This window comes from Eleutherodactylus coqui, chromosome 2 (genome assembly GCF_035609145.1).
Source record: "Eleutherodactylus coqui strain aEleCoq1 chromosome 2, aEleCoq1.hap1, whole genome shotgun sequence".
Taxonomy (NCBI): Eukaryota; Metazoa; Chordata; class Amphibia; order Anura; family Eleutherodactylidae; genus Eleutherodactylus; species Eleutherodactylus coqui.
Window position 1 is genome coordinate 191,973,809 of NC_089838.1, and position 27,996 is coordinate 192,001,804.

The 27,996-nt window shown below is 45.5% G+C and overlaps 2 protein-coding genes across 4 annotated transcripts in view; one reads left to right on the forward strand and one right to left on the reverse strand.

The window, feature by feature from the left end:
- On the reverse strand, positions 1 to 27,791 carry NET1 (neuroepithelial cell transforming 1). Of its 3 annotated transcripts, none has more exons than XM_066592127.1 (11): positions 27,611 to 27,791; positions 15,531 to 15,597; positions 12,795 to 12,854; positions 5,824 to 5,931; positions 5,312 to 5,479; positions 4,943 to 5,102; positions 4,774 to 4,850; positions 4,404 to 4,661; positions 3,455 to 3,625; positions 2,591 to 2,777; positions 1 to 1,708 (listed from the first exon to the last, which is right to left on the reverse strand). In XM_066592127.1, the coding sequence occupies exons 1-11, from the start codon at positions 27,751 to 27,753 to the stop codon at positions 1,317 to 1,319; spliced, it is 1,791 nt and encodes a 596-aa protein (XP_066448224.1). In that variant the 5' UTR covers positions 27,754 to 27,791; the 3' UTR covers positions 1 to 1,316. The 3 variants fall into 3 exon arrangements, with proteins under 3 accessions (XP_066448224.1, XP_066448225.1, XP_066448226.1); XM_066592128.1 differs by lacking the exon at positions 27,611 to 27,791 and adding an exon at positions 17,701 to 17,771; XM_066592129.1 differs by lacking the exons at positions 12,795 to 12,854; positions 15,531 to 15,597; positions 27,611 to 27,791 and adding an exon at positions 8,108 to 8,370.
- The window catches only part of LOC136612052 (tubulin alpha chain-like), a 55,942-nt gene continuing 55,261 nt past the window's right edge, over positions 27,316 to 27,996 (forward strand). Inside the window, exon 1 of the mRNA XM_066592130.1 lies at positions 27,316 to 27,381. The gene's annotated coding sequence lies outside the window, so the exon portion shown is untranslated. The remainder of the gene's footprint in view (positions 27,382 to 27,996) is intronic.

The window sequence follows — 27,996 nt, forward strand, 5'->3', positions numbered from 1 at the left end:
TTGAGGGATTTCTTTTTATTGTACTTGAAGATGTATTGCTGTACAGACATTTACATATTTCATTTATGTACAGTGACTGAAAACCCCACAGTGCATCACAGGCTTCTCCAGATACAGACGTATTTACAGTATATGAAGGTTACAGCACAATAACAGCAGTGAATTTCTGTACAATGCCGGTCCACTAGCTGCAATCAAAATGGGAAAAATTACTTCTTGTGACTTACAATTCACATTACAATGAATTAGTTTCTTCCAAAATACCTATGATTAAATATGGTAAAAACATCTACCATTTCATAGCCAACTATGTTAGTCAATATCTGCTTCTTTTCACAACATACGTCCTCTGACCTTCTACAACATACAGAACGCCCATCTAACTCGTGCATTTGCCACATACATGGCCCATCAAATCTAGTTCCGCACCAAAACACAGTATTCATTCTCTGCAGAGTCTACATCTCCTAGATCCTTCACTAGTTTCTACTTTTCTTACAAAATACCCACTTTCAAAAAAATACAAAAGTAACTTTAAAAAAGTTTTTTTTTAAAAAAACTGACAGTATTTAAGTCAACTGCCGTGTTTGGAGAAAAAAAAAAAAAAAACTGCATCTGTGGGAAGTCAATGGGTGATCCTAATCTTCAAAGCTACAATAAAATGGTTTTGAAAGCCCTCTACGCTACTTAAAAAATTAAATACTTATCACAAAACACAGATGAAGGAATGTACAGTAAACAAAAGGAGAAGAATTCCAGTAGGTAACATGGAAAACCTGCTAAAACAGAGTCTTTTCAGGATTTGCTCAGACAAGTTTCAGAAGTAAAAACAACAACGCTTTGGGTATTTGACATTCTGAAAAAGAATAAAATGACTGGCTCAGATTACAGTCTAAGTGTATTTCAAGACCTTACTGGCGGAGAACTCCAAGATCAACAAAACACCAAATATGGAGGTGGATACTGAATCCCATTTCACGCTTGGATTCCCTCAACGCTACAAGCATTGGCCAACAGATTTAGCATCATGTAAGAGTTGTAATGCCATACAATTAAAGTGAGAACTCATTTCAAGACTGTCATTGCCGGGATGTTATCCATAAATACGGTTTTAAATCCTGTTATTATTCCGTGCTCTTGGGGGCTGTGGAAAAAAGACTCTACTTTAACAGTGTTAACTGCATACCAGTAGCTGCCACTGAAAGGGAACATACAGTAGGATCCATGACACAATACCAGTATACTCACATTTAAAAAAAAAAAAAGAAAATGTACATATCTATAAACACAAGTCCAGCCAAAAGGCAATTTTCAACTTAAACCAAAGTTTCTTTTCGTTTCATGCTTTGCGTCTTCTCTCGTGTTTTCCGACTGACACTTTTTTGAGTTTTGCCAACCTTCGTATTATCATCTGGTGAGTCCACAATACTACAGTCAGCATTTGCTTCAATGTCCATTTCTACGATGGAAGAAATGGTGGATGATCGCCTCTGTATTTTGGACTTTGGCACCGGCGGCTGATTTTCTTCACATTCCTCACTGAGGTCGGGCAGCTCTTTTAGTTCGGTTGGTGATGCATGCTGGTATGGGGCAACTGCTGTTCTGATACAGTTCAGCCACTGTTGTTTGTGAAAGATGTCATTGGCTTGGAGTGTGTGACTTTGGCCGAGGCAGGCTTCTTGGAACCGAACTCTGAAGATGTTTTTAGCTAAAAGGTGAAAAAAAAAAAAAAAAAAATGATTGAGATATACAATAACCATCATGCAAAAAAAAAGAAAAAAAAAAAAGTGAGGCCCACAGCTTAAAGGGATTGTCCAGGATTTTTGTTTTCAGAAAACATGTTCTCCATGCAATAACACACTGACATGTACTCACTTTTTTTAGACTCGCTGAATCTCATGCACTGCTGCTCAGTGCTCCATGCCTGGTGTTTGTTTACAGGCTGCAGTCAGCCTGCATCCAGGAAATCATAGGTTGCTGCAGCCAATGACGACCCATAAATGGGCTGCTGCAGCCTGTAAACACGATGTCACTGGGGAAGCCTGAAGTGGCAATGCTGGACACAGCAGGGAGAGGCTGTTTGTTTTGTTGCATACAGAACATGTTTTAGAGAAAAAAAATAAATAAATTCGACAACTCCTTTAAAAGAAATTGTTTAGAACTAAATAAAAAACGGTTACATTTTAAATGCTGGGTTCCCATCAGTTCTGTAGAGCTGATCAACTGTCATTATCAACATATATACAGCTGCTTTCCTGTTAAAGTTATTACAGGAAAGAGGCAGAATATAAGATTTTATGAGCTTTCCACACCTGTACAACACTTTTATATATGTGTTAGGTGGAGTCCTTCAAAGAGCCAAGTCATTATTCTTAGGGCACTATTACAGAGCACCGCTCACACTAGATATGTGGAGCCAATTACTGAGCTGCACGTGCAATGCAAATGCTAGCATCTGCAAGCACTCATGCAATAGCACCCTTAGGTAATTCATCATTTAAAAGCCTCCCTAGTCATAAAAAGCGAACGTGCTACAGAGCAGCAAAGCATACAGACATTAAAACAAACATTCTAATGCAACTAAGCTTACCTTTATCTGAATTGCTGAACGCCCCTCTGAAGGAGCCTCCCATTCTTACATCGCCATCCTGAAGATCCTCCAACACCAAGTCTTGGACGGGTATTGGCTGCCTGTAAACTTGATAACAGAGACGTTCATTCCGTGTAACCGGGCGTGTCAGAACCAGGATGTCTTGGAAAAGAAACAGGTACAGCTTCTGTAAACAAGCAAAAACATTTTATTAGATTATTCCATGTTATGGCAAAGTTTTGTCTTCATCACAAAGTACAGAACAGATGGGCATAGTTGGATTTTAAAGCTTCATTCACATCTGAACTGGGGGCTTCCTTAAAGGCGCAGGGAAACCATCCACTGGCTGAATGGATCAGTTTTATGATGAAACTTAACAGCACTGAACAGACTCCATTGACTATAATGGAGCCAGTTTCTGTCCGGCATTATGCAGGAGGAAATGGCGCTTTCAGCAATGGAAGCTCTGAACTGAAAAGTCAGCACTGATTTTAACAAGCCATTAAACTAAAGATATTTTCTACTTTCTTGTCACCTAAAATCATAGCTTTATAACTGGTGACTGCATTACAACATAAAAGTTTCCCCTCACGTCATTCAATTAAGTCACTGCCTGTCCTACTGTAACAATTTACTAAATGCTATAATAGCTGGTCATCCTGTTATAGCACCACGTGTAACGTGACACACAGCAGGAAATATAGGACATTTACATAGCTAGCACATTTGAATATATGATCTCAGTGTTTATGTCTCATTCTTTTGGAAGCATTGCACCAAGAAGAATGCCATCGAACCACATGGCATCATTTTACACAGTATCTAGGAGCAGTAAAGTCTCATGTAATCACCAGTTACACTTACATGGCCATTTTTATTCTTTAATTCTCCATGACACAGTAGTGACTTGCTCGATTCTATTCGCAGGTCTCTCTGTTTATCGTCGAGGTACTCTAGCTTATCGATGTAGTACTGGCATTCAGACTCCCCCTTTTTCAAGTTGATGTCTGCAAGAACACCCTGGATTAAGCAAAGCTGTAAATGGAGACAAAAGGAAATGTATGTCACTCTTTCAGCATTTTATTAATACATTTAGGTTGAAGTGTGGAAAGGTAAGACATTTTTAAAAGGACCCTCCACATCTCCCACATTTATTTCTGCTGTACAGGAGCCATACTAGCTAAGTGGTACTATTCTTTCAAAAATTCCAGTCGAGACATAACTAGTAGCCGATCATGTGACAGCGTGGTTATTTGGCAACGTGATTTGCATTAACAAAGTGAAATTAAAAAAGGATAATTGATTTAGTGGATCATTGCCTTCCTCATTTCCAGGCGGTTGATCACCGTTCTCCTAGGTATGACACAGATAACCACACCATAAGGCCTAGTTTCATATAGAGCCTTAATTAGTTGTCAGAGATCCAGCTTGTTTATAAAACCCTGTTCCCCATGGACACAACATAATAAAGAGTTCATCCTCCCTGCCGCCCCCTGCTGTCGGCAGTTCCAGATCCCCATGCTGACGTAACGGTTACAGAGTGCAAGTCAACCTGCGACATGCCATAAGTCTGCTGCTGCAGCCAAATGACAGAACCCAGTGACTATTGCTGAGCCTCGTCACTGGCTGCAGCAGCCAATTTATGAGATGACTAAGGCTGACTGCAGCCTGTAAACATTACTTCAGCATGGAGACCCAAAAGGAACCTTGGTGTGGTTTTTCCACTGCCCAAAAAAAGTTAGCTCCACGGCTTTTCATCATCATGTGATATATATTTTTTTTTTATTAAGAGTGCTGCAGTCTCACAACTTACCGCTTCCTCCAAACTCTTCACATCTGGATGGTCTTTAGAAGTGTGTCGCAAAATTTCTTTCAGAAGCAGGGGATATTTGACAAGACGGCTTCTTGGAATATCAAGGAAGCTCCACAGGTCCAACTTGCGACTGAAAGGGGACTCAAGACATCTCTGTAAAAAGTCCTGCACCCTACGATCCAATTTCTTCTGATCCAGAAGAGCTTTTGCTGCCAACTGGTTACTGCAATAACCTTTATAAGCATTGAGCCGTGGCAACTAAGGAGAAAAAAATATATATATTTTTAGTAAAACAAAGTAAAATATACACTATACTAGGCAGTTATTTTGTATGAAAAAGTGACTTAAGACTAAATTCAGGAGAACTTACCCAGTTTACAAGAATGTGACCGATTTGTCCAACTGTTCCATCTGATCTTGTTGCTTCTCCAAGTTTAGTTAGAAACTCTAAAATTAAGCAAAAAAAAGTATTCGTTATAAAGCAAACACTTGGCGAAAGGGTGAACAATAAATCACAATGCATGCAGCTTCTAACGTACCTTCATGCAGAGGAATGTAGGAATCCAGATCTCCAAATATGTGTCCCAGCTCCTCCTCAGACATAATTGATAGCTTAAGCATTGGGTCATGGTAGGCCTTTCTTGCCAACTTAAGATCTTCAATAAGGTCTTGTTCTCCTCGGGTCATTTCAAATATAGCCTTTAAATGAAATAAATGACAGTAGGATGTAAGTATGGGAATTGTAGTTATAATGGTTTACACTCTGAGCCCATGTGTAATTCCAAAACCCCATATTTCATCTAAGTAGTAATACTAAACTATAGCAAGAGTCTATTCGATCCTTAGTCTAAGAAACCGTTCTCCACATTATGCTCTTAATATAGAATTTGTAGTACAATAATGTGTACCTCTTGCCGTTTAATTTCTTTGGTGCTCAAGGATTCCTTCATATTGACGTCGAACATCTCAGACCACAGGACGCTATTTCTTCGCTTTGGAGGAGTCGGTGCAGCCATTCTGCTACACGTTTTGTGTGCACTGCTTGGAGACTTGGATTCAGCTCGCATTGCAAAAGACTATTAGAAAGGAAACACAGAAACTACTCAGCATTTGCCGAATTCAAAAAAAAGAAACACAACACACTTTAAGGATTTGAAGGCATATTATTTTCACGACTCTACAATGTTAAGTCAAAGAGGCACTCTTCATTACAAGCATAAGTCATAGGACACAACTTTCTCCAATGTCAATATTGGAGAAAAGCAGTGCCATGTTCCTGCAATATGGGCCCCTAGGTGTGCGAGTGCTAGTTACAAAATGGGGCCATGTATTACTGAGACTTGTAAAAATAACCTGGAAACCATTAATTACTGATATTTAATGGTCGGTACTTGGTGGCATCTCAGAACATTTAATTTACCTGTATGGTTTGACCAAAACGTCGGACTGCGCCATTTCGCACAGGCGATATCAGATTTGCAAGTGATGTTACGCGTGCTAAAGGCCGTACTCTCTTGTTGCTCGGCTCCTGAAAACACAGAAAAACACGTACATTACAGTTAGCCTGAAGCCATGTTCAATCCTTGCTGCTATGAGAATGCAATCAAATCACATTCTTCAACACAAAGGAAATATGAAATGCTAAACTAGCAAGTAATGAAACTCCGACAAAACTGGCCTACGGAGTCTGCCCAGTCTGCACGCAAGCTGCATTAAGTAGAACAACACAAGTAATCCAAGTAAACGGTCAAAGGGCAAGCTCTTCACATAGAAGTATACCTAGGAGTAATTCCACCCAGATCAATATTTAACAGGAACTCCGCAACTCAAAAGAATGGACAGCAATATGCCAAAGGGCAAGGCAAACCAAGTGTAGCGAAAGGTTACCAGCCAAAAACATGGCTGAGCCTTACTGCATGGACAAGACATTTATTTGGGTACGGGCCAAGAACAAATGAAGTTGAAACCAAGCCTGAAGAACAGTAACTTTGTGGAGCATTAACCTGCATGCACTTTTACTAGGTCAGTAAGCCTTACTTCATATGTCAGAATACAATTCTAAAATCCTAAATTCGCAGTCGTCCCTTATTAAAAAAAAAAAAAAAAAAAGGCAATCTAATGAGATAGAAGCAAACTGAAAGCTTTCCTTTTTCCGAAGCCAGAAAAGTTTATTTCAGTTTTAATGAAGTTAGTTTCTTTGCTCCAAGACCTGAACAGAGATGGAAAGCCTTAACGCAGATGTGAACGAGCCCTAACTGGGGATTCTCCGCCGTTCTGTATGAGCGTAGCGAATGTACGTGTGCAGCCTTCTGATCACTTCACAGCAGAACACCAGACCTTTAGTAAAAATCATCTGCTAACACATGTTCCATAGCTCCACCGCTTTAAGCCTCACTTTCAGGAAGCCATTTATATCATAGTTTTTAATCATTTCATGAATTAAAACCCAGAAGTGTGAGCACCTACTTCCCTAATGAAATCATCATCTGTAAGGGAAGTGGATAAAAGCCTCCCCATTCAGTCCATTATCAATGCACCAATATCAGTCACTCTGTAACAAGTCTTATCTTCAGATTGTACTTCTACAATGGCTCACATCATTGTATGCATAGTAAAAAGGTAAAAGAAAACTTCCTCTCTTTCCCCAAGTAGTGAAGCAGATAGGCCCACTGATAGACAGGTGTGAAAGCCCTCCTGCTGCATAATGTTAGAGCCACAGGCTTCAGCTGGAACCACATTTTAACATATGAGGGAACAAAGGAGCTTCTTGTCTGAATGGATCAAAAACCAACTGTCAGTAAGATGTGATCTGTGTACTCAACTGTTCAGGAAAGGGGTGTTATGCCTAAAACTTCTTCATGTCCAAGGACCTTGTCTGCCGTAAAAAAAAAAAAAAAAAAAAAAAAAAGAACGCCACCCCAATGAAATAATAATCATCAGCCATATCATATTAATCATTCCACCACAAGTCTGAGAACACTTGCCGTGGCGGATTAGCAAACATCAGTCTATAACATTCTTATTTTGCCACAACTGATCAGCACCTTTATTGTACATGGGGGTCTTCAGTGTGAGACCCCCACATAGGAGGCTGAATGTAACAGCTGTACTTCCTACGCTCCAGAGCAAAATGCCATAAAATGCATGGCTGATCTGCATCTAGATATTTATTCATCATATGCTGAAGACATGAGTGCTACAGACTGGCCGCACAATGTCACACTGTTCCCTCCTGAAAGGGGGCATTGAGGAAAATCACTTCAAAAGATTAAGTATACAAGAAGCGGACAGGAAAACAAACTGAAGCTACAGATAAGGCTCAACAGTGGTTAACAGTACAAAGAAGCATGGTCATGACTGACCGAAGCATTTCCTCTCCTGCAGGGCAAGACACTTCTGTACAGCCTCAACAGGCGGCTGCATAGAAAGCTGCAAGGAGAAGGACTCAACGGGACTCCATTACTCTCAACCCCCTGAAACACGAGGGGGCTCATAAGAACGGATGTTGTACTAGGGGGAACGTGAGAACACAACCCTATACAACGACTGAGAAAGAAGTACAAAGTACAACATAACCACTAAGGCTCCTGCTGCACTAAAATGCAGTATATAAAAAAATTATATATTATATACATACATACACATATACACATGCATAGGCAAAGTTGCAGCTCTATGTGAAGCCCCCACTAACCAGGACTTACCTCAAATTCCTTTGACGCCTGATTCTGAACGGCTATCACCTGAATAGTCCTTTTAATAGGCAAGAGGCCACCAATTTCATCATGAGCCACCATATTTTATAATAGGTTCCTCGCACGAGTAGCGACTAATCCACGTTTGAAGCCTAAGCCCTTGCGGGGCTTCTACGTATTCATAGACGAGTCTCCGGTGTGCTAAGAAACACTCACAGCTCCTTCCCATACTGCATACTTCCCTTACTGCTAATGGAGTGAGCTCCACAAAGTGCAGCAACTGGGCTAAACTTAATGTTGGGAGGAGCTGGCACAGCTGCCTTCTGGGCGGCTCCCGGGGAATGCCATGTCATTTGTCTGACAGCTGGTACACCTACACTGCACAGATCAGGTTACAGGAGCAGAGACCACAGCTAGTACATACAGACGGGGACAGATGTTACTACAGTAATGGGAGACTAACTTGTATCTGTATGGACAAGTATATGGCACTTGTAGTGCGTCTGTGACACTATAGATTGTAAGCTCCTACGCACTAGACTTTTATTTAAAGGGAACCTGTCAAAGAAGTTTTTACAATGCAATCTACAATAAACCTTGAACAGCGCTGTGAATCAGATTTCCTTATTGCCATTTGGTTTTGTAATCCGTGGCCCGGTACTTTACAAGCTGCTATTGAAGTTTTCCCACGCGGTATTCTCATGAGCTTGTATATGTCAGATTGTCCGTCAGGCACGTATGCAGATTTCTCTTAGTCATTACCCCGCACAGGTGCCGTAGCAAACCCTGCCCACCTCAGCTCTCCCTTACTGGCCGTAACTGCACGTGCACCTTGAGGAGGGTTACTCCCGCTGTCCAAGGTCAGATGACTGTGGGAGTAATCATCCTTAAGGCGTGTGCACATTACGCCCCTGACGTCTCAGCAAGTAAGGGACAGCTGAGGTGTGCAGGCAGGGTTTGCTACGGCACCTGCGCGGAATTACAGCGAAAAAAAATCCAAAACACGGGTGTACCTGGCGCAGCGAAAAAAATCTGACTCTTCAACTCATTTTAATACAGAGCGGGAAAACTTCAAAAAGCAGATTGTAAAAGCTACCGAGGCATGTACTGCAGAACTAACCAGCGATAAGGCAATCTCATTAGCAGCACTGTTAAAGGTGTAATGTATAAACATGATGACAGATTCCTTTAAGAGTCCTAGTCAAAGGAGCTTACAATCTTAAAGTGCCACAGATGCACTACAAGTGCTGTACGCTTTTCTTCATGTATCTGAAATAAGCTCGTCTATACAGATACTAAATAGTTTCATTATACCACACTGTCGTTAGTAATAGTTACAATGTGTTAACCCAATATTCTGCTACACAAGTTATGAGCCATTTACTCGGGACGATTAGCACTCAAAATTCATTCAAACTAACAAATGTAAGCGCTAATTGTGCAGTGTAATGCAGAGGAAAAAAAAAGCTCATTATTCGTTTCCAGGTTTTTATTGTTGACTTAGGCCACTCGCACACAGTGTAGATAAAACGCTGCGTTTGACAGCAATTTTGACACCATCACTGGATCACGAGCTTGTCATTCTGTGTAAACGCTCCCTGCTTCACAAAGAAGGTGTAGCGCTGGGCGAGAAGCCCGCGATCCAGTAAGTGAAGTCCATCAGTGTAAACGCTCTGCACGAGTGATAACGACCTTAGCAGTGACATCAGCGCTCATGCAGACATTTACCCGACTGTCTTCCTGTGTAAAAGGGCCCTTAGAGAGGACGGTCATGGTGTAAAGTCAGCTCTAATACTGCGCTGTGAAGCCATCTCTGGGTCCCAGTATATTAGTACAATGGGGTCCCTTAAATGGTCACTGCACTTTGGCCATCAAGATGTCTCGATGGGTTTACTAGCAACAGTGAAAATCAGAAAACGGTCCGTGACAACAAAAAAATAAATAAATAAACTATGCTCATGGTGTCCAAAGTACCAAACTAATTTAAAAGATGCAGAAGGCATCACATCTGAGAGGGACCACTATGTGCAGTGCATAGGGGAAGATAGTAAGGAAGTGATAAATCCTTAGTACTTAAAGAAAGTGGATATTTATTAACAAACAATACAGAGTCCAACACACTTCAAAACTTTAAATGCTCCTTTCTCAAGTACAAAATCCAAGGCTGACTCTGTTTCAGCGTGGGAGTATGTGTCCAAAGCATTTATGCTTGGAAGGAAGAAAAAAAAACAAAAAACAAACACACGGAAAACAGGTTAAATTAGCTAAAAATCTATTTTTTTTATGCCGAAATCCCTGTGACATTCAGGCCACCAGGGGTTTTGCTTTTTTTCTAACTTATTGTCTATTTCTAGTAAGGCCCCATATCCACAGGACAAATGTTGGGCAAACAATGCCCGACACTTGTCCCTGTGTGTACTTGCTCCTACGCGGTTACACAGAAGCGAGTATCGCTGGCTCTCTGACAGAGCGGCCACCAGGAAGAGGCCAGGGCGGCTGGAGGAGATTTCACTCCTCGCTCTCCCCCACCGCTCTCTATTCACTTAACATAGCTGCCGTTCAGTACTGAACAGCTGCTGTTTACACTGAACGATCAGCATTCAGGATTTTATGCAACCTAAACAATGATCCTGAACACTGATCGTTCAGTACTAAACGGCTGCTATTTTAAGTGAATGGAGAGGGGTGTAGGAAAGCGAAGAGCATTTGCCCGACAGTCGTCACATGTAAACGGGGCTTTACAGAGATAACAATATAGAGAACAGGAAGTGGAGGAGGGTAATTACTTATGCTGCCCATAGAAATCTATGAAGAGGGGAGCTGGGAGGAGACAGCTGATACAGAGGGATTCAGAAACAGACACTCAGAGATGCTGCAGCTAGCTGGAGAGTGATAAACCACTACTGCAATCATATCTACACTGCTCAGTGCTTCTCTAGTGCCCTTCATGCCGATGTCATTGCTCTATTACAGGAAGTTAGAGAGCAGACTCTTCTGGTTCCTCCATGTGAAAACACCGGATGGCATGATAAAAATTTAATGGACCCCAATATAGTTAGTGAGTTCCATCAGGCACTGTTCTTAGTCATATGCCAGATCCAACACTTCAGTGGTTTTCATTGTTCAGCTCCTATGATGGAGCCAAACAACGGAAACTAAGTGCAAGTGTGAACCAAGCCTTATTTATCACCACTATTAAAAAGGACTCCAGTTTTCTACACAAGACGACAAATGCTCAGCACTTACATGTGAACAATGATTGAGTTCTGGTACAGTCTGTAGAAGCAGAACACAGGTTATAACCTGACAGGCTTGGACTGATCGGGTAGTATTCTTGGAATAAACCTGTACAAAACCTCAAGAACAAATCCGATCTGTCCGACTATACAAAGTTTGGCCATTTGGCTCTCTGTGGTATTTTCGTCTGCTCAGTCAACAAAACGTAGCATTTGCAGCACTGCTGCTATAAAGTTTAGTCCAAAGATTGGGTCCAGCACCCAACGACATGTGATTAAGATTTCACGCTTTACATAGAACAAGTACAAATTCATGGTGTGTACATCCAGGTTAAATACACCAGTGCTCATGCGGGAGGTCTGTCTGAATGGACCCCAAAATGACCCATGCAATGGAGTGACTAGTGACTTTATTGGGATGAGGCACAGGAGATTCTGCGCTTCCCTTTATTACTACTTGACCTGACATAACTGGAGTGCCTCTGGGTAAATTTATGACAGCTTTTAAAGTGATCTACGCAGCTTTTTATTATTGTTATAAAAGTCTCCTACTGCAGCTTTAGAAGCAGAGTGCATATATGTATACTCCCATTAGGTTCTCTGCATTGTGTATTGGTTATTGTTGCTATAAAACATGGGTGGTACCTGAAGAGGTAAAAAAGATCCTGAGTCACCGACTGCAGGAATCCAGCCTATTGCATTAATTCTTTTAGTTGCGGATGTGTGTCTTAAAGACACAGAAGGACAATTTTGAAGGTTTTTTTTTTTTAGAGACTCAGGAAATCAACGTCATCTTCATCAACACTTTGTGCCTCTCAATTCTGTACAGCCGTTTTAAAGGGGTTTTACTACTGTCTTAAAGAGACATTTAACTCCAGGATAGGAGTTAAAATGTCTGGCCACTGGGAGTCCAGCAGTTGGGACCTTCAACGATTCTGAGACAGGAACTTGTATGCCTCATAAAAAAAAGTGGTGCATGCTTGACTGCCACTCAATTCACTTCTATGGGTCAGGCGGAAATCAGGGAGCTCGGCAATCTCTTCCCCTCCCCATAGAAGTGAAGGGAGCAGTGGTTACACATGTGCGCCTCCACACCATTCACATGGGACATTTTGGGTGCACAGGTCTCAGGACTACTGGAGGTCCCCAGTGGTCAGACCTCTGACGAGCAAATATTTATCCCCTCTCCCGTGGAAAGGGAATACATGTCTTTAATAGGAAAATACCTTCAAGGCTCAGAACTTATCAGTAACTGCAGATCAGCCACATAGTCTAGAGGAGGGCTGGACAAAATTCAGTAGCACAAAGCTATAGGAGAGCGGGCCTTTCTGCTCCGAACTGTAGGTTTTATAGAAAACGCAACATTACAACTTTCTAATGAAGTCTGAAGTGTAACTGAGTTTTTTGGTCATTTAAGAGAATTCACTATTTTTATACATTTGTCAATTACTGCTGGTTACCTTTAGATCAAAGCTGCAAAGGCTAAAAGAGTCTTCATCCTTTTCTTTGCGTTTCCTCTTCTAAAAACATAAAAATCAATGTATTACACTTCTATAAAAGTCAACTGGTGGTATGTAAGTTGTAGCACATAGGCTGTACATTTTCTAGTACTTCATAAGGTTAACTTGAAGGGGTTTGCCCAATATAACATTTACCCTTATCCGTGTCAGATCACTATAGGTCCGACTGCTGAGACCCCCAGATCAGTGTGCTCCAAATCCCCTATGAGAATGAAGTAGTGGTGTGCATGTGTGACCACTGTCCTAGTCACTTCTATGGGACAGAGGAAATGAAGTGAGCGGTGGTCACACAAGCACACCACCGTTCCAATCTCATGGAGGATTCAGGGCATACAGATCTGAGGATTGTTGGGAGTCCCGGCAGTCAGACCCACAGCAATCCAACATTTTTTTCCTACCCAGGGGATAAATGTCATTACTGCCAAAACCCCTTTAAAATGGTCCTAGGTGACAGATCCTGCACGGTTGGGCCACCTTTAGGGCAGCACTTTCAAGTTTTATAGTTTACGGAGTTATCAAGCACAAACAATGATCTTCGGCATAGGTCAACAGTGTTAAAGTCCAGGAGAACCCAGGCACACCTTGAAGAGGTTAGCTAATAGTAACTAGTTACAGAAGAATGCTCTCAGAATCTTCCCTATCAAAAGGAAACAGATCAGATGGAGGAAATTCTATTTTATGTAGTTCTCAGATACAGCATCATTAAAGGGGACTTATTTAAAGTTTATTAACTAAGGCCAGTTTCACGCGGGTGACAAAAATCACGCGATTCTCTCATGATGCGACACTGCTACAGATCGCATGTATGTGAAGCCCATGCTTTCCAATGGGTTCATTATATTAGTGATGTGTTGTTGGCTGCCACATTGCAAAAATACAAAAATCACGCCATGCTCTACACAGCCACAATTTCCGATGTTTTCTAGTCAATGTTTTCCTATGGACCCTTCTTTTGTGTTGCATCACACAAAAATGTTTTCTTGCTGTGTGATGCCACTTTTATAGTAGGAAGTCATACTATTTGAGCCCTAAAATAAGCCCTATCTGCATAAAAGGGAAACAAAAAAAAAACAAAAAAAAAAACACACCTAACAGGCATTGCCCGCTCCACTGCATGTCTTCCCTGCAGCTGTGGCACACCTCATCTGTAGTTTTCAGTCAGCACTTCCCGGTTTGGAGGTTCAAAAACACTGCCTCCAGGAAGCACTGGCTTCAATTGGTTCTCAAGCGCCGCGGCTCAGCCAATCACTGCGGCGCTTGATGAACCATTCCTAGCCATCGCATTGAATGACTGATTGAACCAATCAGTCATTCAATGCGATGGCTAGGAATGGTTCATCAAGCGCCGCAGTGATTTGTTCTCGATCACCGCGGCTCAGCCAATCAGAGTAATAGTTTGCTGGAGGCGGGGTTTACAAACCCTGTTAACAGCAAGCAATCTTCTGTTGGCAGCTGAGAACTGCAAGGAAGTCTGCCAGAACTGCGGAGACAAGCGTGAGGGAAGCGGACGGCGCCTGCTAGGCAAGTATAAGACATCCCTGAAAAAAAAAAAAAAAAAAAGAAGACCTGGTGCTTCTTCCTTTTAAAAGAGAAAAATACAAAACAGCCTTGTCCTTAATGGGTTAAGCACACCCATTCATCTCTATGGGAAATGAACACGCACAGCCTTCTGATAACAGTCAAGTTGCTGTGGGTGTGCCGATTTCGCCAGGGGTATATTAGGAATGAGGGACCAAGCCAGTAAGAGAGATGGCAACCTGGACACCCCGTCATCTAAACGGTTAGCACCATAACTTTGTTATGGCCATCAATAGCCTCTCAAGATTCCGGATGATCAGCTGATCAGGCTCCCGCTACACACAGCGATATGGAGCAGAAGCTGCTGCTCCGACCCGTGTAGTGGCCGGCTCTTGTACCTGCAGGTGCAGCTCCCATTAATTTTAATGAGAGCTGCACTTAGAATTACAAGCACCGGACACTAAACTTTACCTGAACAGCCTCCTCATTTCTAAAATTAGCTTTACTCACCTCTGGATTTCCCCGCTATGTCCAGTGCCACCATTCCTGGTCTCTCTGATGTAATGTTTGAAGGCTGCAGCAGCATGCGATCAAGTGCTAAGCCTCTGCATTGGCTGCAGCAGCTGGTAAGAGTTACGTCGGAGAGGAGACCCGAAGCGGCAGCGCTAGACAGCGGGGAGCCGGAGAAATCAGTGCAAGCTGGTTATTTTTAGACATGGTGATCCTGTTCAGATAAAAAGGTTAAATAAGTCCCTTATTTAACCCTTTAAACGGTTTCTGGGGGTGAAAAAAAACAAAAAAAAACAAAAAGGAGGCAAGTGTAGGTTTACATTTTCCATATAAATGCTAGCCAACTGTGACTAGTTGGTTAGTGGTACTGACCTAGACAGTAAAAGAAAAAAAAAATGAACCCAGCCCTGCAGTTCTAGACAAACATCTGCAAAATCAGTTATGAGGAAGAAAATGCTATTAGACAACATCTGGATTTGGTTGGGACATCTAAAAAGGAGAATGTGAATTGCTTGTGACGACTGCAGTCTAGTATGAGGCTTTCAGCAGCGGTGCACAGCTGGTTGCCATTAAGGCACACACGGACAGAGAAGCCTTGTGGGGCTAGAGCTACATAACAGCACATGTGTAGCAGCAGACAGTACTCACCAGTGTAAAGTCCCACGGTGTGCTGGGAGTCAGGAAGGTGAAAGAGCTCCCCCTTCTGAGCGAGTGTCTGGGGAGGAAGGGAAGCAGCAGGTTAGTCATGCAGGCAGTACAAGATGCAGCAGTCTTACACTCCATTACTTGCTGGATTACGCTTTCCTCCCCTTCCTCTGCAGGTATTACTCCCGACTAGTCGTGTAAAAACAAAGGGTACATTAATGAGCGGCAGGCTTGCTGCAAAAGTGACCGTCTTATTCATCTGAATGGGCTTTGCTGAAATCCATGCACATGCTGTAGAAACACCTCCATTCACATGTATGGGAGGCAGATTTTGTTTTTTGGCTGGGGGGTTAAGTTGGGGCAGTGTACAGGCCTGCAAGAATATTAGACGGCACCTGTATGATTGCATCTGAATTCTTGGACCAAATAGGTCAACGGCCATGTAAATAAGTCCTAGAAGTTCTGAAATGGTTAATGGCCACGAGACTTGTGAGGTTCGCAGCTGTACTGGAGTTCTTCGGAGTACAATACAGGCACCACTCTGATCCTGGAAGTAGGCACCGCTTCCTAATCTCTGGGAACACTCCGCGGATACGTGTGCGTATCCAATCATCACGTAAGGTTGTTCACAGCGGCGCTAAAGGAGCCACCCACTAGCTGAATGGAACAGTCATATGACGGAACTGAACAGGGCGAAGTGTCTGGCTGGCCACCTGGCACTTTATGGAAAGAAGTGGCACCGCATGCACCACTATTTCATCCTGTATTTTGATGGAATTGGGCAACGAAGGTTCTGATCAGAACTGCTGATGTGAGCAGACACTTAGCTGTAGAGGTTAGGCCTCACAAAATGCATTATCATTGGGTGTCATGCACGCAGTTTTCCCACATGATGCCAATTGCTCAGTGATTTGTAGCCACTCACACCTGTGTTTTTTTCATATGTATACTACTCACATACCCACACAAAAAATAAATGGCAGCATGTTCTATGTATTAACAGCGCATACACATTAAGGCACTGGATGGGGACTGCTGGCAGGTATTAGTGTATCTTGACGCCACCATAATTACTGGTGGAGCCAAGATACATGCAGTTTGACAGGGGGTTGCCGCCCCCTGTTCCTGATTGGCTCTCCGACTGTCTCCCTGGCAGCGGTCTCACAGGTCCTGTAGTCGCCGGCTGCGGACGTGGAGGAAGGGTGACAGGATGGATCGGTGAGTGCTGCGGACAGAGCCGGCGTGCAGGACTTGTCAGCGTTTCTGTGGGACGCAGCGGTGAACGCTGCGCAGAGAGAGCCGGCGGTATGCACTTGTGAGCGGTGCTGTGGGACGCAGCACTGAGCGCTGCCGAGAGAGCCGATGGTCAGGACTTCTGAGGGCAGTAGTGGGACGCAGTGGTGAGCAGTGCACAGTGAGGCGGCGGTCGGAACTTCACAGTGGTGCAGTGCCAGGGAGCGGTGAGCGCTGCACAGAGAGCCGCCATTTAGAAACTAGTAAGCAGAACGGTCGGTCGGACGGAGCGCCGAGGGTGGGGGTGGCGGGGTACCCTGTTTAATGAGTGGACCTGTTTGCCTGCAGCAGGGGTGCATGTGCGGGAGCGGTAATGAGTGGTGGTGGTGGGGCGCTGTTTCAGGAGGGAGTGCAGCGCACCGGGCAAGGGGAATGCCAGGGTACCTGTAGTCACATCAGTGGAGCCGGCCGCTTCAGGACTAAATTCACGGTAGCAGGACCTTCAGCTCTTGAGCCAATCGGGAGCTAGGCGTGTGACAGGGGGTGTTCCTCATGGAAGTCCTGTCAAACCCCTAGCTTCCAGTGGCGTCAAGATACACTAATACCCTGCCGGCACACCGCAAGTACACAGGTCATTGCATGCCTACGCAAGAGAGGTTCGCGCACAGCAGACACTGTCGTGTGAGCCCAGCGTCATTACTACAAGTAGTCAGGATAGCATTACACAGTCCACAGCAAAATAGAGCATGCTGCGATTTTTCTTCCGCTCGTATCGGCATGTGTGAAGGAAAAGTAAAAAATACATGTCTTTCAATGCCCGTGTTTTACCGTGGAAAGTCCACGCGGACACCGATCACGGAATCCGCAATACAAATCTAGATATGAGAGATCGGTCTAAGTAATATACTGCTGAAATCAGCCAGTCACTATATCATGTTACCTGCGGCCTGGCCAGCTGAGAGGAATTGACATGGCCCCTTTAAGGATGGTATCACACAGCATTGTCCGTGGGGGGGGGGGGGGGGGGGGGGGGGGGGACCCTCCATGTTTTTAGCGACTTTTGTGCCCTTTAAAAGCAAAAAAAAAAAAAAAAAAAAAGCAGCTACCCAAGAAATCAAAAAGCATCAGGTTCTACTGCAGGACTGAATGTTGCCCTTCAGGTATACAGCTTACAGAAGTACATGGCTGACCATCCACTCCTCTGCAGCACAGATTATGCCGGATGTCGGCTCAGACATTCACACAAGCAACAGTTACAGGACTGACCTACTGCCTGGCCTGCAACAGAGGCTTCCATGCTGCATGGCCCCAGACAAGACCACACTGCCACCCAGTGGGCAAATAAAATTACTGCATGATACACAAATTCTGATGTAACTTCACTGGGGCAAGAATAGTCCAAATTTGATTAGAACCTCTTCACTGATTTGGACCTTAAAACATAACTTTCAATAATATAAGTAAAATAAGAACTACTAGACACACATAGTACATAAATTAGAATATGAGGTGCAAAACATATGATATGAAGCACTTCTCACTTATTTACGCAAGTAGTTCCAATCAGTTTACATATGGACATATTTGTCACTGTCCACGGTTTATCTGAATATATTGGGTGCCCCTCTAGGTTGTCCAGGATCAGAAGGACCATAAATAGTTACTCTTTTGAGTCCCTGAGACGCAAAGGAGTTTATATTGGCAGTCACCCCAACAGAGAGAATTGTTCCTCTGAAAGAGTGTCAATCAGGTCTAGGTCTATTGATCACCATAACAAAGAAAATTATGCTGGATGTTAAAAAGGTCTGGACCGACGCGTTTCGCTCCGCACAGGAGCTCCTCAGGGACGTAAAGCCATGAATATTGGTCTGTTTATAAAGGTACAGCCCTATAACTCACTTGTTATAATAACTTGCCAGTATTTATGAACAAGCAGCAGAACTGTTCTTGAGCCCCAATCATCAGTTATGCTGCCCCAATAATAATCTGTAACAAACGTAAATGCTGTATAGGCACATTTACATAAGAGGTTGCCTAAGCAATAATGCCATTTCTTATATGCTTTAGGCCTCACGCCCACGGCCGGGTCAGACTGACTGGAAAATCTCTCAGCAGAATTAAACCCTGTACCCCTGCATTGCCCCGTGCACCTGTAAGTTGCCTTCTCTCTGCAGTTGTGCCAGGTGGCGCGCCGCCGCACATGCGCAGTACAGTCACGCCAGCAATGATGCGGATCCGCCACAACCCTGACTGCTTCTACTGACTGCAATGGAAGCCGTCTGTGCGAGCCTCGTACTAGAATAGGGCATGCTGCGATTTCGCCGCGCAAGTGGAAAATCCCAGTTGATTTCCGCTCGTGGGCATAGAAAATCATTTTCCATAGCATGTCCGATCGGGAGTATTTGCTGCAGGATCCGGAGGCAAACGCTCGCTTCGGATCCCGCAGTGAAAATACAGCCGTGGGCATTGGGCCTAAAAAGCACCATTCTGGTGATTTATTATTTTTTTAATTCACTCATACAGCTCTCCCCCCAGTATATATGTTAGCCAGTGTTACCTTGTTTAGTTATTTCTCTCTCTCTGAATCTCCAGGCCTCTTCTTCCTCAGATGGTCATGTGATCTCAGTGCTGACCAGATCAGATCTGTTTGGGATTATGGATTCATTTTGTAGTCAGAGTCTGTTTGTGTGATGCCGTTATATGATCTTAGCATAGAAACTGTTTACAGGGGGCACAGACACTCTTATCACAGTAACAATAGAGGAGAGCACAGCTCATCCTCCTGCCTGTACACTTAGGCCCCCTGCACACTGCAGTGCTGGATTCCGCATGCGAATGTTTCCTAGCATCATGCATAGAAAAAAAAAATCATTGTGCATATGCAATGTAATTACGTAGGTAGAGTGTTTTCGTACACACCTATAGAGAACAGGGCTCCATCATGTGTAATATGCGGTAAAATGGAACATGCTGCGTTCCTTTTTTTTTCTTGCACGTATTCTACACAATGAATATACACAAGGGTGAATGGATCAATTAAAAAAAGTACTTTCATTAACTCCATTTATCGTGTATTATGTGTGCATAATACGCAACTAAATTCCGCTTGTGTGAGCCCGGCCAAAGGTGGATCAAGAAGGTAATTCTGTCTTACCAGTAATAAGAATAGTATAGTCTCTAGCTCACTTGTCAAATTCAAGGCCTGCCACGTCATTTTCTGTGGCCCACGAGGTCTGGACGCATAAGACTCACTTCTAGATCAGTGGGTCCTAAGCTGTGCAAAGGAGACCCTCTAGTGCACTGCAGCCTCGCCTGTGGTCTGCCACTGGGTACTGGGATCATGGCCACCGCCTTGGTCCTACACTGACAGGGTGCTGTGACTTTTGGTGTGCACTGCCCTGTCTGCTGGGGTCCTGGCCATCATCCTGCCTGTCCATATCCCATAAGCCTGCCGTACGGATTAGAGAGGATGTTACGTTATACTGCTGCTTATACCAAGGCTGTCTTTACATGGCCGACAGCGAGCCAAGCGCGACATTCTAGGGCATGCCTCACGTCGCACAGTCACCGTGTCCGTGTTCTGTGTCTCCCACGTTTGCATGTGTTATTCTCATGTGAGATGCTGTGACTTTTCCATCTCACGACATTCTAGTGAGAAGAACAGGCCATATAAATAGACCCCGTGCAAGCAAGGGGGCGTTAACAGTCACACTGTGTGTAAGCGTGTGCGTGAGATACACGGCCATGCATAGTACACTTGCTGTCCATACGCAGTCTCTGCCAGCGTCACAGACCGGTAAAACACTGCGGGACACCTGCAGCGCTTAACCCATATGCCTGTGAACCTGAGCCCGTAGGGCGGCTTCACACAAGTGTATGTGCGTGCGCAAAATGCACAGAATAGAACCCATTGTTTTTCATTTTCACTTTGGTTCGTACATCTGTGCACCAATGGCACCCGATACCCACAAATTGCGCAATGAACTGCGGCGGAAAATACACTGGTGACCAGTTAAGGTGGCACAGCCTTTTAAATCACAGCGCGGGTGTGGTCCTGGCAGTGGCAAAAGTACAGTAAAATGCTCAGATACGCGATGCGCAGTGAAGGTTGTGCCATTGCGTCCATTTTAGCGCCTACACTCCTGTGAAGCCCCTATACAACTACATAGGCTACCAATAAGCTGATGTGGCCCTCAGTGACAATGGGTTTGACACCTCTGCTCTGGCTAATGCTGCGCTGATGCATCATGGGACTGATGTGAAACTGGGGGGGGGGGGGGGGGGGAGCCTCAGGATGGGGCCTATTAGCACCAGACAGGGGGCTGCAGGGCATAGAAGTGGCTACAAGACACAGAGGAGACCTCCAGAGTGTGCAGGCAATCACGTGAGGGTGGCAGGGATAGAAAATAGGTTTTTGCTGAAGTGGTCCTTTAATAGGGCATATGAACAAATGGTTAAGTCTCTGCACATCATGCTGCTTCTGTAGGCCCAGAATAGTACATATGATTAAATAGTAGTGCAACAGCTGATCGCTGCGGGCTCTCTTACCCACGGAGAGCAGATCTTATTGTCCCACGAGGGACATTGCACACAACACGCTGACCACTTAACACAGACTAACTGGGTCCACTAGAGTGGGATCTGCTCCTCGGCCTGGCTTACTGAGGAGGGCATGTGGATCGTAGGCTGCCTTTACGAAACAACCCTTTTAAAGGGAACCTGTCAGCAAGTATGAGCACAGTAGACTAAGCTATGGTGCTTCATATGGCAGGTTGGAGGGATTTCTTATACTTACCTGACTCCCGGATCCAGTACCTGCATCCCCAAAGGTCAGCGCAGACAATCCAGCCGGACCGCCGGCTGCCCGCTGCAATCAGTCAAGTTTCCTTTAAACACACCAACCTGCACGTGTGACATCAGTGGAAGTTCGAGCAGTCTGACACCTTGGACATGTGACCGTCCCGTGGATCGGGGGAATTTTTTTAATTGCAAATATATTACAAGGAGGTTAAGGCCTCTTTCACACGGACTACATAATCATCACTACAATGCCCATGTATGTGAAGCCCAGGGTTACCAACGGGTTCTTTCAGGCTACAAAACATCTCATGGAAAGAACCCATTGGAAACCCTGGGCTGCACATACATGCTTCTGGTAGCCCATGTGAAAGAGGCCTAATAGTAAGAGTACTAGTTCAACAAATACCCCTTATGGCACAGTTAAAGGGGTGGTGCCATCAAAGCAAGTTACCCATATCAATCCAGTAAATTAAGGGTCCGCCCACTAGATTCCCCACTGATACTGCGCTCCGAAGTGTCACGCGCTGAAGGCCACACACGCACGCCGCTGCTGCATTCATTGAATAAGATCGCTGGAGGCAGTCAAGCGCTAGAACCTCTGGCGGTCCCATTCAAAGAATGTACCAAACTAAGCGGTGTCCTTAAGAGCTCCTGTCTACGGGCGATAGTTCATTGCATTATCCGTCAGCGGGTAACATTGCTATGGAAAGCGCAGCCCCAATGTCCACAAATGGAGAATCAGTGATTCTCCGCTCAAGGGATTCAAATCGTGACATGCCGTGATTGTCCGCAGTGAGCCTCTCTGTCAGATAGGCTCACCGCAGAGAACTGACAATTCTCTGCCCTGCTCCCCGGTGGCGGAATAAGGCAGATTACGCCCATCGGATGGCGCTGAACACGGCCACACTGTAGTCATTGCAATCAGTAACTTGTGCTTTAGAAAGGTTAAATGAGTTTGGGCCACCAACCTAGCACTGTTAACCTACGCAGCGTGATGCCCAAATACATACTAGTCTAACCTGGACCAAAGTGGTTGGCATCCGAGTGGGCAAAAGGCCACTTTTTACTGATATTCACAAGTTATTGGCATTTTCAAAGGGGGTACACAGGTTTGTGCCAGAGGCCCATTTTATAACTAGAACCACTTTCAGACAGGCTGAAATCACCTACATTTGATGCAGGGCATCACCCTTTGTGTGCTGGCAAAGTAAGATTAGTAGCCCAAACTCTTAAAACCTTTGAAAACAGCAAACTATTAAAAATTGTCATCCAGCCCACTTTGATGCCAGCTTTTATGCTCAGAACCACTTTGCCCCAGGCAGAATTTGCTGGTATTTAACAGAGGACATCACCCACTGCGTGCCCACAGTGTGAGATCAGTGGCCCAATCTCATTTAACCCTTCAAAAACACCACTCATTCAATTCAGAAAAAAGAGGCCTTTTACCCATTTTGATGCCAATTTCCATGCCCAGAGCCACTTTAGGTTATGGTGAATTCTTCTATGTATGATGCATGACATCCCCATCTGTGTGAGGACAAGGCCTCTTTCATATGGGCGACAGCAGTATCACCGCAAGAAACATCACAGCATTAGCGCAGCTGTGCTCTGTCGGACAGCGCTGCGTTTTCTCATGGCAATATCACAACTTTGTAGCGCTGTTTTGGCTGGATTTTCGGGTGTGTGGTGGGGGAGTTTAAAATATAAGCCCAACCCTAGCTACATGTACAAAAATAACTAAAGAACACCTCCAAAACATTACCCAACAGGTGCTGTCCGCTCCACGGCTCTTGTTTGGAGTTTTCAGCCAGCACTTTTTTTTGGTCGAGGGGGTTCAAAAATCGCGCCTCCAGGAAGTGCTGGCTCTGGTTGGTTCACTGCAGCGCTGGATGAACCAATCACAGCCATCGCATTGAAAGCGTGATGCTTTGCCCACTGGAATGAATGGGATGCATCTTCTGCGTTTCTTTCAGCTCTGGCATCATCAGCTTGGCTGCGTTTATAACTGCCGAAAATGCTGTCAAAAATGCAGGTCAACGCAGCCGAAAAAGCAGTGCTCTTACAAGCGCCTGTGAGAGTGGGGTTGGGCCTCCCTCACACAGATGGGTTTTTTCAGTGCAGCGCTTTCAGTGGCTCCCGCTGTTTTCAGTGGAGCCTCTCACACAGCCTCAGATCGCCGCTCAATTGTGGCGCTTCCTAGTGCTGCTATTTTTGAGCGGTGTCTGTTCTATTTAGGGTATTTATCGCTCATCGATGATGATGAGGAGTGTTAAAAACCGGCGATGCTGCGGCTGAAAACTAAAGTAAAACACGGCAAAGCGCCATGATTTAAATCACAGTGCTTTCAGCAAGGCCTGTGTGAGGGAGGCCTTAATATAGGTCACAGAAGGGGAAACATGGTTGCAGAAGCACAGCTCATTTGTAGTATGGTTTTTGTCTAGTTTCTTGAGCTTTCTCGGTCTATTTTAAGGCCGCCTGCACACGGGCAGGTTGGACCACGCATGCGGATTTTACTGCAGCGAAGTCCGACCTGGTGCCAGGCCTGCTTACCTGTGCAGCATCTTCTCTTGTGCTGCCAATGTGCCGGGCTGCACACGCGTAGTTCAGGGGTCGCTGCGCCATCACTATGATGATGACTTGGCCTCCTCTGCTGCGAATGTGCCGGCCGGCGCATGCAGCTGAGAGGACGCCACTCCGTCACCCTAGTGAGGACGTGGCTCCTGCGGCCAAATCCAGAGGCGGACAGGAGGCCCTATAAGTTTTCCAGAGGAAGAAACATGCTATGCATTCAAAAAAAAAAAAAAACCACAATAAGGCTTACTTCACACAGGCGACAAAGTCACACGATTTTGTCATGTTGCTACAAATCGCATGCATGTGAAGCCCATGCTTTCCTATGGGTTCCTTCACACATGCAATGCTTTGCAGCATGCAACATTCTGACACTAAAACCTCACGGGTCCGGCGATATGCCCATGTTTCCCTATGGAGCCTTCCTCTCTGTTGCATTGCATGAAAACGCGGTTTTCTTGCGGTGCGATGCAACTTTGGCAGCAGGAAATCCTCCTGCCATAGCTATAATCTAAGCCCTAGCTGCAGGGAAAAAATAAAATAGTATACATCACCTAGATGCACTGTCCAGGGCTCCGCTGCAGCTTCCTCCCGGTTTCCGGCACTATTCTCCATCCCTTCAGCCCGGGGATTGGAAAGTTCCCGCCTCCTGGAAGCGCTGACACTTAGTCAATCAAGCGCCGGCTGTGATTGGCTAAGCATCAGCCAATTACAGCCAGTGCTTCCAGGAGGTGGGGATTTTTCAATCCCCAGCCAGAAGAGATGAAAAAGACCAGTTGCAGGAATGTGAGGAAGCTGCCGCTGAACACCGGACAACACTTCTAGGTAAAGTATACTTTTTTCTGCAGTTAGGGCTTATTTTCAGGGTAGGGCTTATATTTCAAACCCTACCCCAAAAAAATCCTTGCACGTGGTGCTACAAAGTCGCGGTACTGCCGTGAGAAGACGCAGCGATATCTGATGGATCAGCAATGAGATATTGCTGTGATTTTCTTGTGGCGATGCCGTGTCACCCGGTTGGAGGAGGTCTAAATGAACGCGCATTTTCTTTGCAGGACGCAGTCGACTATACTACAAAATACTGCAAAATAAACAAATTGTAGCTCAGACCTGTGAAATGTAGATGGACTGCATTACTCTGTTTTTCCTATAAAACTATCCAAGTTAAAAGCAAAAAAAAAAAATAATTTTTTTTCTACTTCTTGGGGTTTGTCTACATCTGGCTGATTTTCACAAGCAAACAGGACAAAATGTTGCTGCAAGCTGCGCTATTTCATCCTGTACATTCCAGCAAAATGCTGGACTGACAGCAGGGAATAGCGTCCATTTAGTTCTATCATAAAGCGCAACTGTTCGGGCCGGGATTGGGGGGGGGGGGGGGGGGGAGCAGTTGTCCTGAACAGGGCAGAAAATCAGAACCCCGAACTGGGATGTCAATGAGCCCCAACAGCATAAAACACGTGGATAGTGAGTGTATGCAGATAACGCATCCTGATGCAAGTGACCCCTACACACAGGACAGGGGAATGTGAGCCCCCATGCCAACCAGTGACATACAGGGCTGCACAATATCTACCCGCTATAGAAACGTGTAAGAGAAACACAACCTTGCTGACGAGGGTCCGACTGCTTGGACCGCCACCAGAACAGAAAATCATCCCTAGTGGTTAAAGGGGTTGTCTCGCAGCAGCAAGTGGGGTTATACACTTCTGTATGGCCATATTAATGCACTTTGTAATGTACATCGTGCATTAAATATGAGCCATATAGAAGTTATTCACTTACCTGCTGCGTTGCTGGCGTCCTCGTTTCCATGGAGCCGTCTAATTTCGGGGTCTTCTGGCGTTTTTAGACGCGCTTGCGCAGAAGGGTCTTCTGCCTTGTGAATGGGGCCGCTCGTGCCGGAGAGCTGGTCCCGCGTCGTCATCGTAGCTCCGCCCCATCACGTGTGCCGATTCCAGCCAATCAGGAGGCTGGAATCAGCAATGGACCGCACAGAGCCCACGGTGCACCATGGGAGAAGACCCACGGTGCATCGTGGGTGAAGATCCCGGCGGCCATCTTGGAGTAGGAAGAAAGAAGTCGTCGCAGAGCGGGGATTCAGGTAAGTAATATATCTTTTTTTTTTTAACCCATTCTTTGGGTTTGTCTCGCGCCGAACGGGGGGCCTATAACCCCTTTAATGACATTTTTGTTATATACACTATGGCTGGCACCGCTGTTGATCCAGAATTAGGCCAAATGCACACATCCGGGTGGGATCCTGCAGAGGAATCCAACCTGGTGCCCGGCCAGTGACCCCTGCGGACCTCTCCAGATTTATTCTGGTCTGTGCTGCGGATGGGCTGGTGCACATGATGCCGCGGATTCCGCGGGCCGTCCGCAGTGTCAGCTACGGAACGGACAGCTTCCATTGACTTCAACGGAAGCTGTCCAAACGGAATCAGTGCTGAAATAGAACATGCTGCGATTTTCCTTCCGCTCGTGGACATGGAAAAGCGGTTTTCTATAGCATGTGTATGGGAAGCATTTGCTGCGGAATCCAGAGGCGGACGCCAACTCCAGATTCCGCAATGTGAATCCACTAGTGTGCATTAGGCCTTAACAGAACCAGGTGCTTAAACAGAACTCACACTGACAGGACCCCATCCGAACCTGCAGGACAGGGTGGCAGAACACATGTAGCACTGCGCTAGAAGGCAGCAGAAGCAGATTAGTGCTTGCCATTCAAGGAGCTGGAAAGGGGAATCCCCTGGGCAAACAGATCTGCTTCTGATGGGCCCAAGTGACTATTAAGGGGTCCATTTGGTTTCTGCTCGGCTGTCCGGCATCTTACCATTAGTAGTCCTGCGTGCAGCGCCATTTCTTCCAGTACGATTGTGGAGCGCTGTCTGCTCTATATTAGCGTGTGATTTTTAACGCACCTCATCACCCCTCGCAATAATCGGGTGCATTAAAAGACGCTGTCAAACGTGTTTGACACTCCATTCGACAACACAGCACTTTTACAGATGCCGGTGTGAGAGCGCCCCCTTGTGGGGGTTATGTGTTATTATACATGGAGCCACACTGCTGAGGTTTATCTGGGGGTTTTAAAGTGTTTTCATGGCGCCTGTGACATGTCAGCTCCTGATACTTTGTAGCTACGTCCGTCTTTCAGGTTTGCATGGCGTCCTGAGGCGTCTGCAGCGGTGGCTGTGCGCCATTCTCGCTACTCCACCGCAGATAGCTGCGATCAGACGCAGTGGAGGTAAGTGCACAGGGGAAATACAAAGATACATTTCCTAGGAACAACCTCAGCACCGCCCCCAGTGGTGGTCAGTGAGAATTACACTGCTGGGACTTGTAGTGCACAGCAGCTCCAGAAGGCCTCCGGCACTTCCAGCCGCACTAACAGCTCTACGTTCCCACCCCGCAGGACATGCTGGGAGTTGTGGTGTGACGAGCAGTGCCTGCGCCCGCCCGCTCCCGCCGCCCACCTTCTGGAGACGCTCTTCTCCGGGGTGCTCTTCTCCACCAGGCTGGTGACGGAGGATTTCCGTTTAGGTCCATCTTTTCTTCTGGGTTTCCCGGTGGGTGGAGAGGGCTCCGCCGGGGGCGCCATCACCTCCTCCCCCTCCATACTGGGTTCCGTCAGCGAGCGGCAGAGGACGCGGGGACGTTTGTCATTCACTCAACCGCTGCGCAGCTAATGTTTGAAAAGAGCGGAAGTTGGTCAGTAGCCAATAGGACGGCGAGAACAAGGTTGCTAAGAGACAGGCGAGGGGGAGGAGCCGAGGAATGGATTCCTCTTCTACGTCACATCTTTTGTGCGCGTTGCCGCCATTTTACATAAGGGCAGCTGGACTGCTTGTGCAGGGCGTTA

Bases quoted from the DNA above. Each gene is read 5' to 3' on its own strand.
- NET1 (XM_066592127.1), bottom strand. From the start codon at position 27,753: ATGGAGGGGGAGGAGGTGATGGCGCCCCCGGCGGAGCCCTCTCCACCC. The intron at 5,932-12,794 runs GTAACCAGCAGT...CTGTGTTTTCAG, and splicing joins TTTGCAGCTTTGATCTAAAG to GAGCCGAGCAACAAGAGAGT. The intron at 5,103-5,311 runs GTACACATTATT...TTTCATTTAAAG, and splicing joins AAGAAATTAAACGGCAAGAG to GCTATATTTGAAATGACCCG.